The following is a 25,734-nucleotide window of genomic DNA, read 5'->3' as shown; positions in this document are numbered from 1 at the left end:
GACAACATTATTGGCCCTTGGGGACTAATAGAAGACCAATCAAGAATTATTTACTTTTTTTTTTTTCCACTTCGCCACATTTAAGTGTCTCTATACTCTGCCTCTGATTGGCTTGGCTGGTTTAAGCATGAGGTGCAGGTTGCTGTGCAGATTCAGACCCAGCATATATGGTGGCAAGGTTTCTGTGGAGATGGATATCTATCAAGAATAAACAAACACAAAAAGTATAATCCACAAATATTTTACTATCCACAGGCAAACACTTCTCCGTTTATGTTTGGTAAATCATAATTTAAATGAATGCAATTTTGTCTCAAAATTAAACAGGTATATGAAAGTATGTCCATCGATCCACAAATGTAGATTATTATTATTATTTTTTTGTAGAATATTCTTTCTGCATTCATTTAAATGATTTGTGAAACAAACTGAGAGCCGTTTGCTTGTGGATAGTAAAATGTTTGTGGATTATATTTTTTGCATTTGTTTATCTTTGATCTCAATTGATTACAGTTACTTTTATTTTGTTAAAAGTTGCCCTGTTGGATGCATTGTTGATCTGTAGTCTTATTTGTTGCATGTGGTGGCGTCATGAATGGTCATCGTGCCAGGACAAGTATTCTCTGAGTAAAGACTGCAGGTTAACAGTACATCATCTAAAACTGTGGCGTCTTGGAAGCAGTTTATGCATTTAAGTCTGTTTTTCTTTTAATGCTACTTATAACAATCTGCTCCACATTTAATTTTAAAATCAGCATGTGAATTAAAATTAGCTCCACCTTGACTAACTGGAAGTCAGCATTAAATTATTGCTTATACAGTAACACATCAGTATACAAGTTATACTGACAGGTGCTCTTCTGCCTAATGAGTATTTTTAATATTTTCAGTAAATTTTGCTAATACTTCTGTACTTTCTCATGGTACTATTTTCATATTATTGTTTTACAGCCTTTATTTCCAAATACTTGTTACACCACTGTTTACTGGCAACTGTTCTTCAAGAAGTTACTAACACCTGTCCTGCCCTGTGTGTTTACAGGTTATCTGACTGGAGTTCAACTGCACAGCCACTAGATGTCAGTCTTCTACTGCCAGGCCTGAGGGACGGAGGGAGGTGTTCATACACAAAGACAGGCATGGCTTTCTTTCAGCATACTCAAACAGATAAACTTTAAAGTTTGCATCTTTAACAAAACTTTAACTCACAATATAAATGATTTGGAGACTTAATGAGGGGCAGCCACTCCTAGAAAACGCTCTTCGTTGTATAAGGACAAACCAGGGCTTTAGTCCCCCCTTATCAGTCTAATTCTTCTTGGTAAATAAACGCCACAACTTTGTCCGTAGAAACCCAGGTTAATTCGAAATAATGTATTGTCTGATATAATCTCAACATCTAATTTCACCAGATTTAAAGTCAACACAATTTATCAAAATTACAAATAAACTTGACAAAAACTTTTCATTTCCATGTTTATTTACATTGCTTAAGGTGTTACAATAAAACTCATTGTCACCATTTTATTATAAATACACCATTTTAACCAAGGCTTGATAACCCTCATTAAAATACATCCTTCAAACCTTTTGAAACGTTCTAATAAACAAATGCTTTAATGGATACATCTATTTCATTTTTGCACCTTTTAAATGTTAGTAAATCATGCAAAGCAGAAATATAGAGTACGAAAATAAAATGATATAGAGAATGTGTTGCTTTACAAAGGAGAATAAAAAAAAAAAAAGGTACATGTGGTGGAAAATACAAATACTGGGTTTGGTGGCAAAGCTTAAAGATCTTTCCCAAAGAAATGTTAATGGCTTTTAGCAACAGTGCTCAACATAATCATCAATATACAGTACATACATTACATCACTTGTCTGTGAAGGGAAAAATATTCAAATAGTGTAAATCTTTTTCAATCATTTTTGACAATGAAATGAACTTCAAAGTTAGATTGTGACATATTGTATTTGGACTGTAAAAAGGCTTACCTGATAGCACTAATCATACCATTATATTACCCTTAAGTCATGCATCAGTCAATTTGCAGTGTAACCACTGCACCATCTAATAACATCTAAGTGTTCAAGAGTATTTTGCAGGCACTTACAAAGCATGGTTTAGGCCTTTAAATTAGTTTAAGATTAAATGCCAGTTTCAAAATGGTCCACCATTAAAAGAATCTGATGAAACATCGGATGAGCAAATGTATTTCTCTTCTGTTGCATAAAATCATTACAGTGAAGGTCACAGTCCAAATGAATGCCACAGGCCTTTGGAAGACATCTGAGCAAAGAGCTGGAGACAACATGAACCGTGAAGGCAATATCTGAAAAGAGAAACATTAAACACTGAGCAGGAATTTCACACTTTAGGAACTTCATGACCACTAACTGATGCAGACATAATGGGGAATTTCTTAACTGTCAAGCAATTAAATGTAAATCTTAACATACCTTTTTAAAAGGTCCAGAAAGGCAGGGACTTGTATGTGTTGGTCATGAGATTGGATGTATAACCTCCAGAACTGTCGTCATAGGCTACATAATCCTTCCATTTGTGGGATCTTGCTCTTTGAGGTTCATTGTACAAGGTTAGCATGTTGCTGTAACTTCAAGATTTATGACAGACAATGGGAATGAAGCACGTACTGGCAGAGTATATGCGGCAGTGTAGCCCTGGAGAGAAAAGATCTTGAAGCTTGGCGTTCTTAAAGCAGACACTCTTAGTGTTTGGGAGACTTCTTATTCTGCTCTGCAGAGTGGCATGTATCTCTCTTTAGCTAACTTTGTTATATTCAGAAAATTCAGAAATATACACATGTACACAAATTTGTTTGTACACCCAATTTGGTTCTCCTTAACAAGCAGACTAATGGTTTCGGTTATAGTGTAACACACACAATATTGTAAATAGAATCTTGTTTGTGGAACAGTAAATGCTTATGATATTAAACTTTAAAAAACAAAAGAATATCACATACACTTGAAACTTTTGTGATATATATTGGAAATAATAAACAGCTCTTGCATATACTGCTTACAGTACAGTAATCAGAAAGTCTGATAAGATAGCATAAACATAACTAAAAGTAAATATGAAATATACAATAAACAAAATGATTCAACTTGTATAAAATTAAATATTAAAAGTCCTGTAATGACCACATGCAGAGCAGAATAAAGGTAGTCCTTATTCCACTGAGAATTAGGCATCTGGTGAACACTGTGGTTTTATAGTGTATCCTTCCCATAGAAAATAATTCTGTAACTTTCAAACTCATCAGTATCGGCGGCCATAGGTTGGTGAACTGTAGGAAGAGGAAGAGAAGGTTGTTGTGAAAGTTGATCCTGTGGCGTCAAAGCTGCCTCTTCTGGAGCCCGACCTAGAACCACTTCTTGAACCAGACCGTGACCCAGTAGCAGAGCCTGACCCACTCATGCTATAGGGACTGTAGAGGCCTTTGCTCGATTGAGATGATGCTTCAAGTAGTCGCAGACCAGTCCCCTCTTCTATCATGCTTCTCTCCATAGCGTCCTTGTAAGAGATTTTAAGCTTGGTTTTAGGGCATGTGAGGTATTTTGAGTACGCACTAACATCTCGTAACTTCTGTGCAGTGCGTGCATCTAAGGTGCCCTTCTTCACAGCCTCATCTATGGAGACTCTGCTGGTAGAATCTGGTTCAATTAATCCACCAGTGAGATACTGGACTTCAAGGAATCGCTGCCCAGCCTCGTAGTAGAGCCAGCCTTTCTTTAGAGCTTGAGCTGCTGACATTTTGGTTTTGGTTCTAGGATCCTCAAATCCATTACAGGCCTTCTGGGCTAGACTGATGCGGTCCACCATGATTTTATCCACAAGCCCTTTGTTCATTGCATCTGCAACAGAGAATTTCTCTCCAGTATTAGGGTCAATAATACCTCCTGTGCAGGCCTGTGCTTCCAGCAGTCTTTGACCTGTTATATTGTCCACAAGGTTTCTGTGTATGGCTTCTGTCACGGACACCTTCTCCAGAGTTTCTGTGTCTAAGATTCCAGCCACAGGGCCAGTTTCCTCTGTTGGGTCATTCCACGTGGTTGCTGGTGTTTTTATAGAAGGTATTGGGCTCATTGGGTAAGAGGAAGAGGAGCCAAAGGAGGATGAACGTGATCTGACACCGCTCATGTTTCCAGACAGCATGTCTGCAAACTCTGTAATGGACAGAGATCCTGCACGGTACTGATCCAGAGCTGACTTGTCAATCAGGCCCCTTGAGATTGCATCATCGATGTCATACTGCCTACCAGACCTTCTGTCAATGATCATGGACTTCACAACTCCATCAGATGAAGTGATGGTAATTTCCTCCCATTCACACTCCTGCTCTGCTAGCTCGAGATAGGTCTGGTGGTCAATGAGCCCTTTCTGGTACGCCTCATACACAGACATCTCTTTGCCCGTCTCTGGATCGACGATGACGACCCTACGTTTGCGAACAGAAGATTTGGATGATGTCTTCCTCTCACGCTTCTTTTCTTTCAGCAGCAGAAGGGCAAGGCCTGTTTCTGGGTCTATCATACATCTCTCCATCAGCTGCAGGTAGGTGAGATTTTCCTCAGTATTGGGATCAAAAAAGCCCTTTGTGTCATCAGATGGGTCAGTGAGGATTTCATTCATTTCCTGATCAAAGAGGCCACGTTCATATGCTGTTTCAACTGGCAAGCGGTGGCTCTCCTGTGGATCAATGATTCCACCAGTAGCAATTTGAGCCTCGAGCAGACGAATGCCATGGTCTTTCAGAATGAGGCCCTTTTTCATGGCCTGGAACAGTGAGATGATCTTGCCAGAATAAGGGTCCTTGTAACCTGTGACAGCTCTTTCAGCTGAGTGGAGTTTATCTTTAAACTCTTGGCCAACAACACCCATTTTAACAGCTTCAGTGACATTTAGCTTGAGGTTCTTAATAGGATCAATTACATATCCTGTGGCAGCTTGAGCCTCAAGGAGCTCAAAGGCAGTCCCTGGTCTGATCATGTTCTTCTTCATTGCTTGGTAAATAGACAGACGGTCTTTGCTGGATTCTACATACACACCAGCAATACAGCTGGTACCCTCAAGGTATTTCTTAAGGTCTCTGCTGACCTCCTCCACTGTAATGGTACCCTCAGTGAGTTCGTTGTATGTCTTTTGGTCGATAATCTGTGAACGAAGCAGCTCATCTACAGTGATTTGCTTTCTGAGACCCTTGAAGAGAAGTCTTCTATCTGCTAGTGAAAGTAGCCGCAAACCACTTTCTTTATCAACTCTGCATCTTTTCAGTAGCTGGGCGTAGGACTGTTTTTCATCTGTTGTTGGATCAATGTAACCTCGCACATCCCCGGTGGGCTCAGACAGTCTGTCAAGTGTCTCATTGTTGATGTATCCACGCTGCATGGCAACATCAGTGGGGAGGTGGAAGTAGTATTCAGGATCCATTAATCCGCCAGTGGCATTCTGGGCCTCCAAAAGCCTCAAGCCATAATCCTCAGGAACAAGGTCTTTTTTCATGGCCTGGAAGAGAGAAATCACTTTTCCGCTGTATGGATCCTTGTAACCTGTAACTGCTCTCTCAGCAGAGAGAAGTTTGTCATGAAGCTCTGGGCCCACAAGCCCCTTGCGCACAGCTTCATCAACTGTTAGAAGTTCATCTTTCACTGGATCAATCATAAATCCTGTTGCTGCTTGGGCCTCGAGGAGGTTCAAAGCAACTTCAGGCTTAATCAGTCCACTCTTCATGGCCTGGTAAATGCTGATCTTTGGAGGACTGTCTGACATGATTCCAGCAATGCAACCAGTACCAAATAAGTACTGTTTTACTGATGGCATTTCCATTACCTCTCGAATAGTCATCTTTTCTTGTTTCAAGAGGTTGTATGTGTGCAAGTCAATAATTCGAGCACTGTAAAGCTCCTCAATAGTCACTCTTCGTCTGATTACATCACATGACATGCTCTGCTCTGCCTTTAGAGTCTCTCTTTGTTCAATGATTTCAATGATGATGATAAGCATTCTTTCCTTTGTGATTTGCCCCAAGCGATACTGCTCCATGAGGCGCCGTCTCTCCTCTACTGGAAGCATATTTGAGTTCATGACTTCCCAAATGGTCATAGCCTTTCCTGCAAAACTCTTGTGAGGGATCTCAATTTGAGTGTCTGCTAGGTCTGTTTGGGCTTGCTCCTCTGTGTACTGATAAGATTTCTCAACAGGAGCAGGAGCTTCAATCTTTGACAGAGGCAGGTAGCACAGACCAGAGTTGGGATCTCTTACACATTTCTCTACCAACTGCTTGTAAGTAACACTTTCATTGGTGTTGGGATTAGTGAAGCCTTTGACGTCACCTGAGGGTTCACTGAAGGACTTGGACATTTGTTTGCTGAAATAGCCACGCTGAATGGCCACATCATTAGGAACACGATGGCTGCTGACTGGATCAATGATCCCTCCTGTCGTAAACTGAGCCTCAAGGAGAGGAATAGCATGCTCCCTCAAAACAAGCTCTTTCTTCATGGCTTGGAAAAGAGAAATCTTATTGCCTGTATACGGATCTTTGTATCCTGTCACTGCTTTTTCAGCTGAGAGAAGTTTCTCATGAAGTTCTGGGCCGACAACACCATCCTTCACAGCATCATCCACAGAGTATTTCAGATTTTTGACGGGATCAGTTATGAACCCAGTTCCAGCTTGGGCCTCAAGTAGTGCAAGTCCAGTGTTTTGTTGCAAAACATTCTTTTTCATTGCTTGATATATGCTTAACTTCTCATTTGAATCTCCCATAGTGATACCATCAATGCAGTCTGTGCCCTGCAAGTACTTTCGTACCTTATCACTTTCACTAACATCTTTAGGTGTCTTCTTACCCTGTAGGAGCTCGTCAAATGTAGCCTTATCAATGATGTTGGAATCAAACAAAGACCGAGCAGTGACTGGTGCCCGAAGGCCTTCAAAACAGGCCTCTTCCTTTGTTTTGTCCTCTTTTTCATCAACCATCGTTATCACAATCTTTATCAACTTTTCAATTGTCACATGCCCCATTCTGTACTGGCGAATCAGTTCTATTCTTTGTTCCTCAGTGATGTATTCGGAGTGTATTATCTCCCAAATTGTAACTTTTCTTCCTTTGAAAGGACCATACCCTAGCTCCATAGTTGTCTGGTTCAGAGCCTCTTTTGTCTTAGCCTCTGTAATCTGTTTGTCTTCTTTTGGCTTTGCAGCCTTCTTTGAAAGAGGAAGCAATGGGAGTCCAGTTTCTTTGTCTGTGACACATTTATTCAAGAGCTGAGCATAGGTTGAATCCTCTTGTGAGTTAGGATCATAAAAGACCTTCGTGTCGTCAGTGTTTTTGTTCAAGGTCTTACTGATTTCCTCATCAAAATATCCACGCTTGCAGGCAACCTCATATGGGATCCGATAGCTTTTGATGGGGTCAATAATTCCACCGGTTGAGAGTTGTGCCTCAAGCAAGCGAATGCCATGGTCTTTCTTTATAAGGCCTTTGTTCATGGCCTCAAACAGAGACACCTTCTTTCCTGTATATGGATCACTGTAGCCACTGACAGCTCTCTCTGCTGACAGAAGCCGTTCATGCATTTCAGGTCCCACAAGACCTGACTTAACAGCTTCATCTACAGGGACCTTCTCATTTTTGACAGGATCAATTACAAACCCAGTTGCTGCTTGTGCTTCAAGAAGGTTCACCACAGTTTCTGGTGAAAGTAATTCTTTCTTCATAGCTTGATAGAAAGACATTTTCTCCTTGGTTGGTTCATTCAACAGTCCAGCAATGCTCGACGTTCCTTGTAGTGCCTTCTTCACAGGCTCCATCTCAGAGATCTCTTTAACTGTTATTTTGCCATTACTCAAGTTGTTGAACAAGTCTTTGTTTATGATCTTTGACTCTAGCAGTTCACTGGCAGAGACCGGAGCCTTTAGACCATTAAACATATTTTCATTATTCTTCTCCTTGTCTTCAACAACAGTGATGACAATTTTAATAATCTTCTCTACTGTGATCTTGCCTGTCTTGTACTGGCGAATCAGTTCCCTTCTTTGGTCGTCAGTGAAATATTCTGAATTTATGACCTCCCAAATGGTGACAATTTTGCCTTTAAACCTTCCAAAAGGCACATCAACGGTTGATTTACTGAACACTTCTTTAGTCTCCAGATCTGTGTATGTTCTCTTACTTTGAGCTGCTTGTTCTGTTACTGGTAAAATCAGCAGTCCTGTTTCTGCATCCTTGGTGCATTTCTCCAGTAACTGTTTGTAAGTGAGTTGCTCTTGAGTGCTGGGGTCAATGAATAATTTGCAATCATCGCTTGGATCAGTGAGTTTCTTGTTCATGTCTGCATCAAACTGACCTTGCTTGTAGGCAGTCTGAAGTGGCGCTCTATGACTATTGATAGGGTCAATGATGCCTCCTGTGGCAAGCTGTACATCGAGGAATTTGGTGGCATGCTCCTTTTCAATGAGTCCCTTCTTCATGGCTTCAAAGAGAGAGATTTTGGCTCCAGTATAGGGATCTTTGAAGCCAGTGGCTGCTCGTTCTGCAGACAGCATCTTGTCATGGAGCTCAGGGCCTATTAACTCGTCTTTAACAGCCTCATCTACAGAGAGGAGTTTATTTTTCACTGGATCTACAATGTAACCAGATGCTGCTTGAGCTTCCAGGAGCATTGTTGCAGTGTTAGGAGTAATCTTGTTCTCTATCATAGCCTGATAGACACTCATTTTCTCTTTGGATGGAGTCAAAACACCTCCAACACAGTTCTGACCTTTGAGACACGATTTAACTTTATCAGTCTTTCCGAGATCTTGCACAGAGATTTTGCCCTTTTTCAATTTGTCAAATTCCTTTTTGGTCAGGACACCAATGTCATGAAGCCTTGCAGCAGGAACCTTCTCTCTAATTCCATCAAATGCTAAGGGTGATTCTTCACCTTTCTTCACTGCATCCACATCGACAGAGCCATTGAAAACCTTCTTTGTTGTTCCCACCATTGTCATGGCAACCAGCTGCTCCTCAGGTACCTCATCAGTCTGGACTTCAATCTCCTTCATTTTGGATGCTCCCTGCTTGGAGGCGACCTCAAGACTCTCAAGCTTCTCTCTAAGCTTTTTGTTTTCCTCTCCCAGGAGTTTTTCTTGTTCAAGCCGTTTCTTTTCAAGCACTTCCATTTCTTTCTGCTTGTTAATCATCTCTGCTTCAGCCCCCTTTTGTTTCTTTACAGCTTCATCCATAATGGCCTGAAGTTTCTTTTTCTCCTCTTCCATTAGCTTCCGCTGACGTTCTTGTTCATCTTTGAGAGCTTTGGCCTTGCTCACTTCATCCTCAAACTGTTTCTGAAGCTTCTTTTTCTCATCTTCAACAGCCTTTTCTCTTTTCAACAGCAGCTCCTTCTCTGTGAGGAAGGACTGCTGAAGAATGGCCTTCTGTTGCTCAATTTGTTCTTGTTGGGCATTTGCCATCTATTTGGGGGGAAAAGAAGAAAAAAAATCAGATAAATGTCAATGAACTCATCATTACTGCATGTAACTTATATTATTTGCTATTCAAAGGTGTTGTTCAATAATCTGGAAATACATGTTCTTGCTGAAAGTCATATGAAAGGATTGATGCCACTCATGACTGCATGCTATATAAAGCTACAGCCAGTAGCCAACTCTGTCTAAAGGTAACAAAATTCAACCAGTAAAACTCACTAACTTGTTTAATCTGTATAGTGACACAGTGAACTGGGCAGAGCCAGGCTAGCTGCTCTTTCCTGTTTCCTGTGCTAACTGTCTCCACGCAGTAGCATCATATTTAGCACACAGGCATGAGAGATAGATCAGTCTTTTCTAACTCTTGGCAAGAAAGCGAATAAGAGTATTTCCCAGAGTATTTCAGTGTTTTACTGGTGATCATTTAGTTCGTCATCATTGTATTTTCATATAAATTGCTGAATGGTACTTTAAATCTCTGCAATTTACATGAAATACGTGTTACATGTTTCTACAAATACTGTAGTTAGTGTCTGGATTTTGTTAATTGAAAGGGATGTGTAAATCAACTGACAATGTCAAAATACCTCTTTAGATTTTTTCTGAAGATCCTCTGCCTCTTTTTTCAGTTTCTCCTTCTCTTTTTCAAGGTGAGCCATGGCTTCCTTCAGGTCATCAGCCTCCTTGGTGCTCTGTAGCCTCTGGGTCTCCAACTTTTGCACAATGGTTTCTGTAGTTTGTTTTTCTGTCTCCTGAAGACGCAGTTTTGCTTCATCGGCTTGTTTCTTGAATTTCTTAGCCTCCTGCTCAGCTTTGGCCTGAGCATCACTGAGTTCTTTCACCCTCAATTTCAGTTTCTCTGCTTCAGCTGAAACTTCAAGCTGCCTCTTTCGCTCAGCCTCTAAAGATTTTTGGAAGCCCTCTGTCTCCTTATCAAGGCGCTGCTGGATCTGTTGTTTGTCCTCTTGTAGTTTTTTAGCCTTTTCCTGTGCCTGATTTTTCTGTTTCTGGAGCTCCTCTGCTTCAGCTTTCAGTTTTGTAGCCTCTTGGATGGCCTGCATTTTCTCCTTTAGCATTTTCTCTGCAAGTGACCTCTGTTCCGCCAAGTCAGACTCAGCGATCTGTCGCTGTCTGGCCGCTTCCTCGGCTTCCACACTAAGTCTGGCTGCGTCCTCTGCCAGGCTCTTCATTTTCTCTGCTTCCTCTGCAAGTAATTTCTGTGTATTATCTTTGTCTTTTTGCATGAGACGGCGGTTTTCTTCCTCAATCTTAATCTTAAGTTTCAGGAGCTCATCCATCTGGATCTTAACTTTGGAGAGTTCATCTTCCACCTGTGCCTTTTGCTTGACAGCATCATTTACTTCGCCTTTAACTCGCTGAAGCTCCTCATCCAACACAGCTTTCTGCTTATCAGTCTCATCCAGCTTCAGTTTTACCATTGATAGTTCCTTCTCAACCTGGGACTTCTGCTTCAGTGCTTGTTCTGCTTCTTTTTTGTGCTTGGCCATCTCTGCATCAGCCTGCTTTTTCTGCTTTAGAGCTGCTGCCTCAGCTGCCGCTCGCTTGGAGGCCTCCTCCTCTGCTTCTTTCTTCAGTCTCTCTGCATCTTTTTGAGCTTTGGCCTGTTTTGCAGCTTCATCCTCTGCAGCTTTTTTCTGTTTTTCAGCCTCCTCCGCTTTCTGACGGAGCAGGGCGGCCTCTTTCTCTGCTTTCTCTTTGGCTTTCTCGGCTGCTTGTGCAAGTTTCTTGGCATTTTCAAACTCGTCTTTCAGCTTTTCCTGAGCAAGACTGTCTTCTTTATTCTTGCTGAGAACATCTTGGGCCTTCTGCTCCGCGGCACTGCATCTCTGTGCTGCCTCTTTGGCCAGAAGGACCTGCTTCTCTGCATCTTTTGCAGCCTTGTCTTTCTGTTTATTCGCTTCAGCAGCTTTCTTCTTGAGGCGTTCAACTTCCTCCTGGGCAGCTTTGCACTGTCGAGCTGCCTCTTCTTCTGCTGCAGTAATCCTTTTCACCTTCTCCTCAGACTCCTTTCTCTTCTTCTCTTCCTCTGCAACAAGCTTTTTCAGTTTCTCAGCCTCTTCCTCAGCTTTGAGTTTGCTCTTCTGTGTCTCCTCGGCAATACCCTTCAGTTTCTTTAACTCCACCTCCAAATCTGACTTGCCTTTTGATGCTTTCTCAAAGTTGATCTTAATGATGTGAATTTCTTCTTCAACCACCTTCTTTTGCCTCAGAGTTTCTTCTACAATATTTTTTTGTCTCTCTAACTCAGAATTAGATGAGCTCTTTAGGTGTGTGATCTTCTCTTCTATGTCTTGTTTATGCTGAGCAGCTTGATCCTCCAGCAACTTTCTCTGATAGGCTTCATCCTCGGCTTGTCTTTTAAGCCTTTCATTTTCTGCTTCTTTAGCTTTCAGAGCGATCTCAGCTTCGGTCTTCAGACGAGTTGCCTCATTAATAGCAGCCAGTTTTTCTTTAAGTATTTTTTCAGCCTCAGCTCTCTGCTGAGCTGCCTCGTCCTCTGCAATCTGCCTCTGCTTCTTTGCCTCTTCAGCGACTGATCTCAGTCTAGTTGCTTCCTCAGCGAGTTTTTTCATTTTCAGTGCTTCAGACTCAAGAAGCTGCTTGCTCTTTTCTGAGGTTGACAGCGTCTGCTTCTCAGCTTCAGTCTTCATCAGTAGAAGAGCGTCCATTTCACTTCTGACTTTAGCCAGCTCACCTTCCAGTTGTTTCCTCTGGTTTTCAGCGGCATTCACCTCATTTTTCAGACGCTGAAGCTCATCATCCAACAGGCCCCTCTGTTGTTCAGCATGTTCAAAGTCAGACTTAAGTCGTATGCATTCCTGTTCTGCAGACAGCTTGTGCTGGGCAATTTGTTCTGCAAATTTCCTTTGTTTTTCCAGCTCTTTCTCTGCATTCTCCTTCTGTTTAAGAGCAGCCTCCTCAGCTTTAGCCCTTTTCTTGGCATCACGCTCTGCCTCAACTTTCTGCCTCTCTGCTTCCTCTTGAGCCTGGCTCTTCTTTTGAGCTTCCTCTTCGGCTTGTAGCCTCAAGCGGAGAGCCTCATTGGCTTTCTGTCTCCATGTTTCAAGCTCTTTCTCTGCTTGCTCCCTGGCTTTGGTAGCTTCCTCTTGTTGTTTCCTGAGTTTTTCGGCTTCCTCCTGCAACTGAAGGACAGTACCCTGCTCTTTCTTAAGGGATTCCTCAAGTTTTGTCGCCTTCTCACTGAATGACACGGTTTGGGTTTGCAGCTGTGTGGCAGCAGACTTTTGTGCCACTTCCTCTACTACCTTGATCTGCCTCAGTTTCTCCTCCTCCGCCTGTTTCATGCGCCTCTCGGCCTCCTCAGCCTGCATTTTGAATTTCTGCAGCTCATCCATTGCCTTCTGCTTCTGCTTGGCAGCCTCTTTCTCTGCCTCAGATTTACGTTTCAGCTCATCTTCTGCATTTTTCTTTTTCTGAGTCTCTTCAGCCACCTGCTTGCGAAGCCTTTCTGCTTCGTCCTGAGCAGCTTTCCTGAGCTTCTCAGCCTCACCAGCCTTGTTTCTGAGTGTCTGTAACTCGCCCTCAGCAGTGGACTTCTGTTTTATTGTTGTCTCTAACTGGACTCTAATTATGTGGATTTCCTCCTCAATTTTGGCACGACTGACTTGCGCCTCTTCCAGCTGCTGGTTCTTGGACTTGATCTCCTGTTCAGACAGACTCTTCAGATGATGCAGCTCCTGCTGGATGTTCTGCTTCTGTTTCTCAGAGTCCACAGCAACGTCTTGCCTCTTGCTGGCCTCTTCTTTCATCTTCAGCTTCAGCTCCTGGGCCTCTAGTTCTGCTTTGGCCACAGATTTAGCATGAGCCTCGGCCAACTGTTTCTGTTTATCTAACTCAGCTTGTATCTCTGCCATCCTTCTCCTCTCCTCTTCTTTAAGTCTTTCAGAAGCTTTCTGTATTAGTAGAAGCAAATAGAGAGTAAAGGGAATTGAGAGAATGTTAAAGGTGTTAAACTATAAAATAAAACATGAAAATGTAAATACATGAGTGTATGTTACAGCTAATAATCTACAACAAACAGACAGTTCTTTTAACTAGAGGGGAAATACTGTATTGGGAAATGCTTGTCATGTCTATTGAATGTACGGCACACAGAATGATACTTCACAACACAGCACAACACTACACTGTACTTTCATGCAGTTAAGGTATTTTAATTGACCAGTGTTTTATATAATCTGTGATAAGGCTTGATCACATTTCGCTCATCATCAGTACAAATAAAAGCGAACTTGGTAAAATTATTGTCAAGGTATGATAAGTATGTTGCTGTTGCAGCTATATATCCACTTAAAGGTTTAGTATTTGGATTTCTAAAAGAACATTGTTGTGTAATTCAGTCACCGGTTGCTATTGAGAGTTAGTTTTTTCTCAGTCTTTACATTCTCAAAATAATGCAGCTTTTTGTAAAATGTATAAAGTAATTGAGAAGGAATAGGAAGGGAATAAATAATATGCAGCATGCAAAAAGTGCGAACCACAGTGGGGAAGATACCAAAGACTTTAACAGCCCCAATCATTTTAAATAAAAAGGATGATATGGAATTGTATCACAGCAAGTCAGAATTCAACCAGAATACCCTCACTATGAAGAATAGCATAGTGATGCAGCAAACACAGCGTGATTTGATGTGACACAGAACATAAAGTAAGCTTGGATTAAAATTGAAGTGACAAGACTACAAATCCAAGATCAAGGTGCAATAAACCTGACAACATCAAGAGATGAGCTCTACTCCTTGGTAAGGATGGGCGATGCATCATGTGTAATTATACAGGTGAGTGACACCTAAAAGGGAGGTCCAAAATGTTGGAAACCTTTCACACTGAGCTCTGATTAAGCTCTGGTTCAGGACACAGTTGTGTCTTTATATCGGCACCAGCATCCTGTATTTATTTGCTACTGTAAATCAGCAGAGGGGAAAATTAGTTGCCAAGTATTTTGATAATTGTCATTTTAGAAGCAGAAATAGTGAAAAATGTCAAATATTTTCTGATTCCAGCTTCTTAAATGAGATGATTTGCCGCTTTTCTTTGTTATATATTATTGTAAACTGAGTATCTTTGGGGTTTGGACTTTTGGTTGAACAAAACAAAACATTTGAACACGCTACCTTTGATTCTGTTTAGTTGCAATTGGCACTTTTAATCTATGAAATGTCAAAAAAAATGTTTAAAAGACTAATAGATTAATAAAAAAAAAAACCCCAGCAGATTAATCAATGTAAAAAATCCCTCAAGTCCTTTAAAAAAAGTATAAATACTATTATTTCACATAAAAAAAACATACAATACCTTGCTGATTTCTTAAAAGTTGACATTTACACTAGCAAAGCAAAAAATGCTTACAGGTAACTGATGCTCAGTTAATTATGAAAAGGCTCATTTATGAAAGGTCTCCGAAACATCCTGAACCTCCCCTTCACTGCAGAGAGGAATGACATGAACTGAGAGGGTCTTCTTTAAATACCTGGTGCTTTGGGGTTAATTCATCTCTTAAGCGTGTGATTAATATTCGTCATGACAAAGCACTGGCGAGCAGGTCAAAAGGATCAAACAGAATAGAAAGTTAGAAAAGAAGAAAAGGGAGAAAGTAAAGGTAAGATTGGAAAGTCTATCTGAGAAGGCAGGTAGCCAAACCGAAACCTTCAAATCACAAGTGTGGGTGATTTCAAGAGGAAATAAAGAAGCAAATACTAAATCAAAGCAGTCAAGCAGTTGGAGAACGTGACTGAATTCAGGGCTGATGCCTGCAGCCAAGTCAGAGTCTAATGTACAGATTATGTGACATGATTTGACTAAATACACAGTGTAGGGGAATGAGAGACGTATACTGTAGTGGGGATGCGATGTCTGAAACACTTGGATGAAACAGTTTGCTTCACCACTGAACGCTGTCCTGACCAATCTCAACAGATTAACACTATGAGAAACAGAATCAGATTTTTTTTTTTGTGCCACCACTTTGGAAGTAATTGATGACAAAAGATTTCCCATACATCAGTCAGCTAACAGGTGGGTGTAGCATTGTTTGTGTTTGTGGGTTTTGACAGAAACCTGCTGCTGCGTGTCTTCAGAGTGTGTAATTACCTCGTCATCCTCCAGGCGGCGCTGTGTTTCTGTGATGAACTTAATGTACTGGCTGGTGAGAGTCATCAGTTCGCTGTAGCGGGTTCTCAGAGTAACATACTGTAATAAACGCAGTGGCACAGAGGAGTTAACATTTACTTGACGTTAAAAACACATTTTCTATCAGCTCCAAGGATTTAGTTAAAGGTTTTTTTCGATGTGTTTTTTTTTTTTTTTTTTTTTTTAAATCACAGTGGTGGTAAAACAGGAAGCAGATTCGACCATGACACCAAAACAGGGCGTATGCAGGTCTTTGCTTTAAAACCTACCTCTTGAATGATATTGTCAGATGCACACTCCATTTTGGGTTTCTTCAGAGGAGATGCGAGGGGATCCTGGAGGGCTTTGTAAGTCAGAATCTGGAGCTCGTAATCCTAACGAAGAAGAAAATAATGTTAAACAAAGCCAGAAAATACACTTACAAGAATAAATTGAATATCAGCACAAACCTTGACTGAGTCAATGTAAGCCTTTGCATTTTTCTGGCAGTTTTCAATCTTGTCCTTGTTGTTCTCAATCTCTTCCAGGAGTTTCTGTAAATGAAAGCATTAGAACAGCCAATACATCACTATTCAAAAAAAAAATGTTTTTTTTACATTTTAATAGTGTATTTCCATTCTTATTTTGAATATACAGACAAAGCCACACCCACTACTCGTATCCTTATTATCATAAACAGCAAAAGTAATTAAAATCATGTTTTCATAAGAATTCAGTGCACTCTTATTACAGCTGTACCACCAGAGGTCACTATGACTTTTCTTCCCTTTACCCCACACAGCTGATCCTCCTCTTTTACAATACCTTCTCCTCTGCCAGCTGCTCCTTGAGAGCCTTGCTGTCGCTGATGGGCACAGCTTGAATCTTCTCCTGCCTCTGCCTCGCCTCTCCGAGCCAGCGGATCAGCCACTCGTAGCTTCCACCGTAGGAGTTCATGTGGCGCCCGAGGAGGTCGAGCTCCCGCCGCCTCAGGTCGATCTGAGCAAACACGGCCTGCCAGCGCTCCAGGAGGCTGTTGACCAGCTGACGGTAATGCTCCAGCTCAGCGTCACGCTCGCTGTGGATCCTTGTCATCCTGTCGTTGATAGCCGTCGCCCTCCTCAGCTCGTCCTGCAGGCGGTCGAATACCACCTGGTCGGCCTCTGCTTCAGTATACATGGACTGTGAGACAAAAGAGCAAAGTCATCAAGCAACAGGTTAAAGGTTCATTCACAGCAAGATATGAAACAAAACACGCACAATGATGCAAAAAGAGGAAATACCTTCAGCTGACTACGATGTTCCTCCACCTCCTTCGCGTCAGCTGGCACTTTGCTAACATCAAGCAGGCGAGTCTCATAATTCTTCAGTGTGTCCTCTGCGTCTTTAGTGTTTCTGATCACAACATCTATGGTCTTCAGCCTGAAACCAAACAGGTTTACACTTTATAAAAAGCACAATAACAGCTGGAGGCTCATCAGGAGGCGCTCAGAGATGTCATTAAACCTCACTTGTCCAGGTAGACGGAGGACAGGCCGTAGACGTGGTCCATCTTCTTCAGAGTGACGTCCAGTTCTGAGCGCAGCATCGGGGCGGAGCTGGACTGCTGAGGAGACGCCAGAACCTCCTCGGTCTTCTCACTGATGGAGTTCAAGTCTTTCTTTAAGCCCTCCAACTCGGACTGGACTTTCTGCCATCAAAAAGGAGGAGGAGCCGGTTTAGCAGAAGTTTTGGCAGGAAAATCAAATTCAGAGGGAAAAGTTATCTGCTGAGTTTTAAACACAACACAACGCATTGCTATGCCATCAAACACCGTTAGGAACACTTCTCGTGTCATTACCATTTGCTCTGCGGTCTTCAGGGCGCAGGCTTTGAGTGGCTCCGTGTCCACAGGCTGCCGGAGGCGTGTTACTGTTCGATTCTCGCAGCCCTCCAGCCTCAGACGAAGGTCCTTGATCTGCGTCAGGTAAGTCCTGCACATCGACTCGTCCTGCTCTCCTGGTTGGATTTAAGAAAATGTAGAGACATTAGTATTTTGCAGAGAACACAAACTTGGGATAAATAAGCTGGTTGTTAGTTCAAGTCAGATTTTGCATCGTGTATGTATTATTTAACGTGTAATCATCAACCATGTGCATACATACATGGCACACTCGTATTAGTTAGAGGATACCTGACATTTTATAGAATCATTTGTATCTTGATGCAGAGATTTTGTACTTTGTACTTAAAATACTGTGGAAATAACATTCTCAATAAAGCACAGAGGCTTTGGTACAATTGTCACATTGTACACAATAAATTCACTTCTTCATGCTTGATTGGTTCCGTAGCAGCTCACGGCGGTTAATGTATCGATTAACTGATTCACTGATAACGATTGGAAATGAGCTGGCATTAATCCCATGCACAGAGACAAGAATGCAAAGATGAGTGAAGTTAGGGGGGATACCACAATCAGTGGGGATGATGAAGCTGAATGAGTTAATGAATGAAATGAAACATGGCAGCTCAACAGCCCTCAGTGCACGCACACGCACACGCACAACACACGTAGTCCTGTTCAGCCAATCACAAGCTCTGACGCTGTAACTGAGGCACCTTACCTGCCCTGGGTGGCACATAGCCTGTAATGTGAATCCAACAGTCAACTTACACACAAATGACCATGACTGAACGTGAACAGAAACGCCTGAGCGATGATTCAATGAGAAAACGTTTTGTTCAACTTAAACTGAATTAGCAGAGCCTTTCTGTTTGGGTGGTGAAAGAAGAAGCCACAGTGGTATATGAGACATAACACAGTGCACACCTTGCTCTGCAGAGCTGACCATGGTGTTGTAGTGCTGGTTGGCACCGTTGTAGCTGGACTCCACCTGCATTCGGTCCTCGGCCCCGAACATCTGGGAGTCCTGGCTGTCTCTCAGGAAGTCCTGGTAGTGCAGCTCAAGGTTTCTCAGCGCCAGCCGGTACTCCTCCACCCTCAGGGTCTTAAACTACAAGGGTGCAGATGAACAAAGAGAGGGATGGTGGATAGTAAACGTTATGAAGAATTAAAAAAAACTTTTGTCCTTTAAAAAAAAAAGAAGAGCATATTTATTTATTGGCTAACTTATTCAAGAGGGCAGGATAAACCAGACAATCAAAATAAAGTAAACATAATCTCTCTTCAGCACACATGTAAAGTTTATCCACTATGATTTCATACTGAACTGAGGTTAACCTGAGAGTAACTGAAGGGAACCTGATCTGTTTGCACATAAAGGTTAAATGCTGCAGATATTAAAGCAGCAGCTAAATTACTAAGCATATTTGTATTTGTAGGTTAAAGTGATGAAAAGCTGTGATGAGAATATTAGCAAACAATGTTAAACTGTTTTAAAATGTAGCTTTTGAAGGTGAATATTTCAAAGTAAAAGCTTTGATTTATTCTTTCCTCCTGTCTTTGATAACAGGTTACATTCATGTTTAATAAAATCTGATATAAAGGCTCTGTTATTCCATCAGTTTCCCTCTATTACAGTGTGTTGTTACCATGGTGATGTTCCAGGTTTTGATGATGTGGATGTCCCTCATCAGATACTGCCAGGACAGCAGGCTCTTCATGTCAACAAACATCGTCTGCCACATGGTCTGCAGCCTCTGGAGGTTTCCATCCAGTCTGGGGAACATTAAGTGGAGATTAGCACTTGTTGGATTTGAACTATTTTAAGACATTCTGGAGCAACTCTTAACTCACCCTGCGACACTGTTCACAGCGTCCTTATTGGTGGGCGGAACCAGGAAGCAGATAGACGGCACAGACGCCTCGCTTCCTTTATCATTCAGCACCCTCCATTTGTAGGGCTGCGAGTTGTTCAACAGAGCGCACTCATCTCCTCTGTGGACTGTAATCTGGAGGAAGGTAAACACAGGTGCTCACGTCTGACTGGTCAACTGACTGGATAAACCTGTAATTTGCTGGTGTCCACAAAGAAATCATTCCACTCTACGAAAAGTGAACTCAAAGCTGGACACAGCTTTTGAACTCCTTGATATTCCATTGAGAATTTGGTAACTTAACTATATTTAACCCAGTTAGAAGAACATGTCCTAGAAGATGTCAATGCCGCACAAATGGGAGAAATTCTGGTCAAATGTTATCTGTTTTTACAGGCCCTATTTTCCCATGTTCCAAAGGGACTAATGGTGACCACAGTGTTTGAAATTAGTTTGGTATTGAACGAGAACGCCGTCAAACAGGCTGCAGTGTAATCCGCCTGTGTGTTTGTACACCGTCAATGTCCGTCCACTAAAAGGGCTCAGACTGTTACTTTAAGTGTCTGACAACCCTATAGAAAAAGATCTCAACAGAGATACCCTTTTGTTAAAGGGTAAGATCATTTTTGTTTAACCAGAAACAGCCAATAAATGTCTCTCACCAAAGCCACCAGACTCCATTTACAGAAACAGTGATTTAAGCATCGTAAAACACACGTCATTAAAACTCGACAGAAGCAAATAAAACTCACCAAAACCTTCTTCGTTTGTTTTTCCACTGTTCTAACAATCACCACCAAAGGAGCCAGCTTAACTGTTTTCACAGCTACAACAACATTTAGACCAGAGAGATTTAAATATAATATAGTAAAAAACAGATTTCCAGATAACAGAAAGTCTGTTTGCAGCATTTACAGATTGAATGATTGATGACCCTGGCCATATCCAAAAACATTTTAATGAACTTCGAAATAATAAACTTAGAACAATAAAATAGATGAGCTGATTTTCACTCCATGCAAAAACATCTGACGGCTACCTCCATCTGTTTGAAGTCGCAGACGGCCTGGATGGGCAGTTTGCCCTTTATAGGCGTGGCAGGGTTACGTGGCTTCAGCTGGACGACGGTCTTGGCCCTTCGCTTCAGGCCCTCCAGGTGAGTTTTGAACTCAGCCAGTTGCTCTTTCTCATCCTGTGAGGAACACAGGATTTATTCTAAACACTCAAAAATGATGTTTTATGGCGTCCCATGCATCATTCTTATTGTTTAGCTTCACACAGAAAGCATTTAGCAGGAGCAGAGGTGGCTCGAGCAGCTTTGCATCATCAGATATTAGCATCACTTCCCAGCACACACAACAAATTGTGCTCCTGACAAACAACAGTGAATAAACCTACAGCTGCGTCCTGCAGTAGATCCTCCAGCCGCGTGACTGTGATGGAGCGGTCGCAGGTGTACTTCCTCTTCATCGTGTCTTGCATCTTTCTGAGCTTCTCCTCTGCCTCCTTCACGTCAGAGAAGAACTGCATGAAGAGGAAAGAGGAGAGGTTAGAGGCAGCAACAAATGGGCGCAGCAGATTTACTGCTGGGCAGCAAAGAAGAACACAAAGTGTGCTTGGATAGAGTTACACATGCCTGGAAGTAGGCGGTGTTTTCTTTCAGGTGGGTTTCGATGCAGCAGCACAGCTGGAGGATCCAGCTCCACTGAGTCTGCAGAGCTGCAGTGAAGGCCTGAGGAGGGAAGAAAAGGTGTTTTAATGAGGACAAACACTCAAGAAATAATCAGTCAGAATGTTTGAGACCTCTTCAGTCTGATGTTCATAGACTGCAGTTGTCACTTGAAATAATCTCACCTCCACAGTCTTCCTGGCAGGGTGTCCGTCCCTCAGCAGCTTGTCTCCTGTGGTCTGGACGCCGTTCATCTTCTTCTCCCTGAGCTCCAGCTCTCTCATCAAACCCTGCAGAACAACCAGAATCACATGAGCGCCACCCTCACTGCGAAGCACTGCGGCTTATTAGAGCACCGCGCCGTTACTCTACCGAGTAGTTTTCTTTCTTGGCCACCATGTTGGTGTTTCGTTCGCTCCAGTCGTAGTTGACCTCCTCTTCCTCTTTCTCGTTCAGCCACATCAGCTCTTTGGTGGCCGCAGTGACGAAGGCGTGAAGCTGGTCCAGGTACTGCAGACGGGCCTTCGAGGCGTTCTGTGAGGGAGACGATGACAGAAGATGTCACGATACATTTTGAGGAGTGACAGAAGAGACGGAGGCGAGCGGCGGGCTGAAAGGCGGCATCATGCTACACTTTCATGTTCTGACTTCTGGAAGTTAGATAATGTAACAGCTCAGTTTCTACTTGGTGCTAACATTAAAATAAATGTCTTTATCTAGGATTTCTGCAAATAAATTAAGTTAAACTTTTAAGACGTTTTTAATACATAAAACATAGAAATGTAATCCCTGTTTCATGATCATATCAGCCAAAGTATGAAAATATGAAAGAAAAACATTTTTTTCAGTATCAGTATCAGTTTATGACAATAATTACTAATGATATAATCACCTGCACCCAGATAAGTGGTAGAAAATGGATGTTAGGATTCAATATTTAATTTATGAATTTGCCCATTATGAGCTGACAAGCTTCTTTAGCTTTAGCTTTAGCAGCAGTGACAGTGTCTGCTGCAGGTCTGATGGTCTCACTAAAAGCAGCTCAGTCCACCGATGCAACAACCCCACTTTTAGTTTACAGATGTTTTAAGACCTGCATGACCGAACAACACGCCTCACATCAGCCACATCGCTTCTGTCTGCGCAACAAAAGACAGATTATTGACCATTTTAATGAGTTGTAATGATGAGTCAGTTTTTTTCTGTTTTGGTGCCTGTTTTGTAACGTACCAGGAGTTTGCCGTACTGCAGCTCCAGCCTTCCCAGGTAGTCACGGTAGGCAGCTTTACTGGCAGGTGAGATCTGACTCTGGATCAGGGAGACACGAAACAGGTTATCATTATGGTTTTGTCTGTCCTTAGAGATGTCACTTTGTTGTAATATTGATACATTCTTATTTTATTTGAGCTTCATTTAAGCTGGTTGAGATTTAATTCTATCTATAATCTATAGAAACCAACACAGACTCTAAAACATACAGGAGGAAGATTAAAGAAAGAAGGAGAAAAGACAAAAGGGTAAAAAATGACAAAACAAGATGCTACTGCCAACAGCCATGTGCTCCTTTCAATATAAAATATCTGCTCCATGTCAGCTGTGTGCACCTCATCAGCCTTGGCCCTCTCGATCTTGGAGCGGAACTCCTCCACAGACTGGTGCAGGCCCCGGTGGCTGCCGAGCTGGGACTCGACGGTGGGCAGGTCGGAGCCCCACTCCCCATCATCCACCCGGCGCTGGTTCTCCTCCACCCAGCCCAGCAGATCGTGGATGTAGCGCATGGTGACTTCGTCCAGCTCGGGCCGCACCCTCATGGGGGCCTGCTGCAGGACCTGGGCGGTGTGGATCTGGGTCATGGGGATCTGGGTGACGGTCACACCTGACTTGAGGCGCAGGTTGTACTCGCTGCGGAGGTTTACCAGCCTCTCGTGCAGACGGTACACTCTAGAGCCAGAATCAGAACAGTCAGTTAGATGTTTGGACAAAACAAAAAAAAAATACAAACTTCACTACTGCAACGTTTTATCAAATTAACGATGAATTAATAAAAAAGATTAGTGGATCAGCTGATGATGAAAACAAACATTAGCAGTGAGCGCAATCATTTCAAATGTTGCACAGTTTGATTCGTTTATTCCTTTTGCACCTGCGATACATCTGCTCAGCTTGGAGGTGGCGTCCATCTTTGAGCAGCTGAACATCGTTGAAGAGGAAGCGGATCATTCCTTCTGCTTTCTCCAGGTCTGCCTCCATCTCCGCCGTGTGCTGAGCAGGTTTCCCCGAGCTCAGCATCCTGACGTCCTGCAGCACACACACACAAGGAGTTAAAGCAGCCGACGCGGCGGCGATGATCCCTGGCGAAATGATATCGATCTATCGATAAAGGCATTTAAACAAAGGGTTGTGCCTCACCGTCTGCAGCAGAGTCTCCACCTGGTTGAGCTGCTCCTCGCACACCCCCGACTCCATCTGGACCTTACTGACGACCCTCTGAAGTCGCTCCAGCCTGCAGTGGGAGAGGGGGGAGGTCAGAGGTCAAAAAGCAGTGAAGACCGCCTCTGGGCTATTTGTTCTCTTTGTCTGATGTGTAAACTAAAGGAAAACCACTTCCTGATGAAGTAAAACTAAACTAGTAAACTAAAGAGTAAAAAAAATGAAACACTCACTCCGTCTTCTGGCGGAATAAATACTTTAACTCGTATCCCTGATGCATGAAAGCCATGATAGAGCTCTGTCTGTCCACTAAAGCAGAGATGATATTTTTCAAAACTCTCTACAGCACTTTCCTCAATTCCCTGAAGAACCGAAAAGAAAAGCTACGCCCTGCCAGTCTTGTGATTAAAGAAAATAAGTTTATCTCTCAAATGGTCTGTATTATTGTGAGGGAGTTGCCGTGGCAATGCCATGGCTGTCATGTGTTTGCCCTAATATGATTTTTACTTCCCATTCCACAAAGCCAACTCAGTTTCATTACATTTTGGACTTCATCATTAGGAAATGAGTCATCCTCATGGTCAAACAGCAACCATTGATGATTCATTTCAGATTTTTTTTTCTTTCTTAATATCCTGTGATTTTCTTGCCAGTTTTTTAAAAAAAATGTCAAGTTTGCTTTGGCAACAGATTAGATCGTGGCCCACTTGCCTCTCGAATTCTGTCCTGAGGAGACGCTCCCTCTCCAAGATGGCGACGTGCAGACGACCCCATTCCTTCTCCACATCAAGGGGGTGGTGACCGGGCGGCACTTTGACGTGACCTGCCTGAACTGCACCCTGCAGAACAAGAAGGAGATTAGAGCCGCAACTAACCAGCATTTTCATTAGCAATCATTCTCCCCATTATTTTCTAGATTAATCATTTGTTTTTGTAAAATGTCTAAAAAAAAGTGGAAAATGGTCATTATAATTTCAAACAGTTAACACGTTCAAATGAGTTGTTTTATTTAACTAACAGTCCAAAACCCTAAAACTATTCTGTTTGTCATCACACAACCAAAAAGCATCAAATAGTCACATTAATTTCACTGGTTAGGCTGCAAACAGTGAAATTTGACGTTTGCTTGCAAAATGACCAAAACGATTAATTATCTGTCAGGTCTGTAAAGGTTTCACAATGTGCAAGTGTCAGCGGATGGTAGAGCGCTCGCTGGAATTTATCTCGGTTATATTTTAACACAGACAGAACGATTTTTTAAGCTTTCAGCGACATGTTGCAAACATGTCTGAACAGCACAAAAATAGCCTTCAGAAGAGTCTGAACAGCTGACTTCACTGACAGAGTGCAGATTTATCGGGGCTGCTGAGGAGACTCACCTCAAAAGACTTGAAGATGTGCTTGGAGCGGTTCTTGTCTGCCTCTTTTGCAGGAAGCTCTGTTTCCTTAAACTTCAGAAACTGACGCCAAAGAACCTGTAGAGCAGAAAAAGGGTGAATAAATCCATCATCACCTTCATCATCGTAGTTATTCTCCTCTCAATTTAGTCAAAACACTTTATTTTGAAGATCCAGAGCCGCTCACCTCAATCTCCTCGTAGCTGGTGGGGAACTTCCTCTCCTCAAAGACCAGGATGTGGTGTCTGATCCACTGCAGCAGCATGGTGACCAGCTCATAATACTCCTGCCAACGCAGCTCCAGCTCCTGAAGCAGGACAGACACAGGCTCAAGTTCAAGGCAGCTTTGATCATCTCAGACTGCTGTTTGAAATGCTAACTGAGATATCTTAATAGCGATCTAGAGGAAAGATGAACTGATGAGGACGAGGAGGAAGAGGAGGACTCACGTTGGCTTTGACGCCATCCTGAACGTCTGGCACTCTGGGCATGACATCGTACAGGGAGGAGACGTATGTGATGATGGATTTCTCATCTGGATGAGGCACATCCACATCTGTCGAGAGAGCGAAAAAGGAATTTATAGAAATGATGTGAAGTCCAGGAGGAGAGACGAGTGACACTTGTGTCAGAGCTAATATATATTAAACTGAAATAACATAGATATGTGCGCTGAGTGCAGCTGAGGTGTGAAAATAAAACACATCTACAGCTACACCTGTATTGCCTTGACCTCCATGATGTAACTCTAGCAGTGTGAGGCTGAAGAAAATTAATGCACAAGGGCTCGAATATTCACACACACATCACAAGCCTACTGTTTT

General features: G+C 42.4%; 1 protein-coding gene across 5 annotated transcripts in view; it reads right to left on the bottom strand.

Annotated features, from left to right (window-relative positions):
* Positions 1 to 1,468: 1,468 nt before the first annotated feature.
* The window catches only part of pleca (plectin a), a 51,376-nt gene continuing 27,110 nt past the window's right edge, over positions 1,469 to 25,734 (bottom strand). For 3 of the 5 annotated variants that reach the window (XM_041954718.1, XM_041954716.1, XM_041954715.1), the window contains exons 8-34: positions 25,360 to 25,466; positions 25,098 to 25,217; positions 24,893 to 24,988; positions 24,225 to 24,352; positions 23,493 to 23,586; positions 23,227 to 23,381; positions 22,688 to 23,024; positions 22,314 to 22,391; positions 21,456 to 21,617; positions 21,269 to 21,373; positions 21,051 to 21,146; positions 20,813 to 20,938; positions 20,454 to 20,606; positions 19,395 to 19,549; positions 19,190 to 19,316; positions 18,468 to 18,651; positions 18,262 to 18,282; positions 17,496 to 17,653; positions 17,167 to 17,345; positions 16,939 to 17,077; positions 16,481 to 16,837; positions 16,126 to 16,209; positions 15,946 to 16,050; positions 15,638 to 15,736; positions 10,093 to 13,440; positions 2,464 to 9,490; positions 1,469 to 2,336 (exon numbers count right to left, since the gene is read on the bottom strand). In XM_041954718.1, the coding sequence (XP_041810652.1) occupies positions 3,290 to 9,490; positions 10,093 to 13,440; positions 15,638 to 15,736; positions 15,946 to 16,050; positions 16,126 to 16,209; positions 16,481 to 16,837; positions 16,939 to 17,077; positions 17,167 to 17,345; positions 17,496 to 17,653; positions 18,262 to 18,282; positions 18,468 to 18,651; positions 19,190 to 19,316; positions 19,395 to 19,549; positions 20,454 to 20,606; positions 20,813 to 20,938; positions 21,051 to 21,146; positions 21,269 to 21,373; positions 21,456 to 21,617; positions 22,314 to 22,391; positions 22,688 to 23,024; positions 23,227 to 23,381; positions 23,493 to 23,586; positions 24,225 to 24,352; positions 24,893 to 24,988; positions 25,098 to 25,217; positions 25,360 to 25,466 (12,914 nt within the window). In that variant the 3' untranslated portion in view covers positions 1,469 to 2,336; positions 2,464 to 3,289. The remainder of the gene's footprint in view (positions 2,337 to 2,463; positions 9,491 to 10,092; positions 13,441 to 15,637; positions 15,737 to 15,945; positions 16,051 to 16,125; positions 16,210 to 16,480; positions 16,838 to 16,938; positions 17,078 to 17,166; positions 17,346 to 17,495; positions 17,654 to 18,261; positions 18,283 to 18,467; positions 18,652 to 19,189; positions 19,317 to 19,394; positions 19,550 to 20,453; positions 20,607 to 20,812; positions 20,939 to 21,050; positions 21,147 to 21,268; positions 21,374 to 21,455; positions 21,618 to 22,313; positions 22,392 to 22,687; positions 23,025 to 23,226; positions 23,382 to 23,492; positions 23,587 to 24,224; positions 24,353 to 24,892; positions 24,989 to 25,097; positions 25,218 to 25,359; positions 25,467 to 25,734) is intronic. The other 2 variants (XM_041954719.1, XM_041954717.1) reach the window with 1 other exon arrangement.

The sequence above is a fragment of the Chelmon rostratus genome, chromosome 16 (assembly GCF_017976325.1).
Source record: "Chelmon rostratus isolate fCheRos1 chromosome 16, fCheRos1.pri, whole genome shotgun sequence".
NCBI lineage: Eukaryota > Metazoa > Chordata > Actinopteri > Chaetodontiformes > Chaetodontidae > Chelmon > Chelmon rostratus.
The sequence above is the reverse complement of the archived record's forward strand: the minus strand, read 5'-3'. Positions and strand labels throughout refer to the sequence as shown.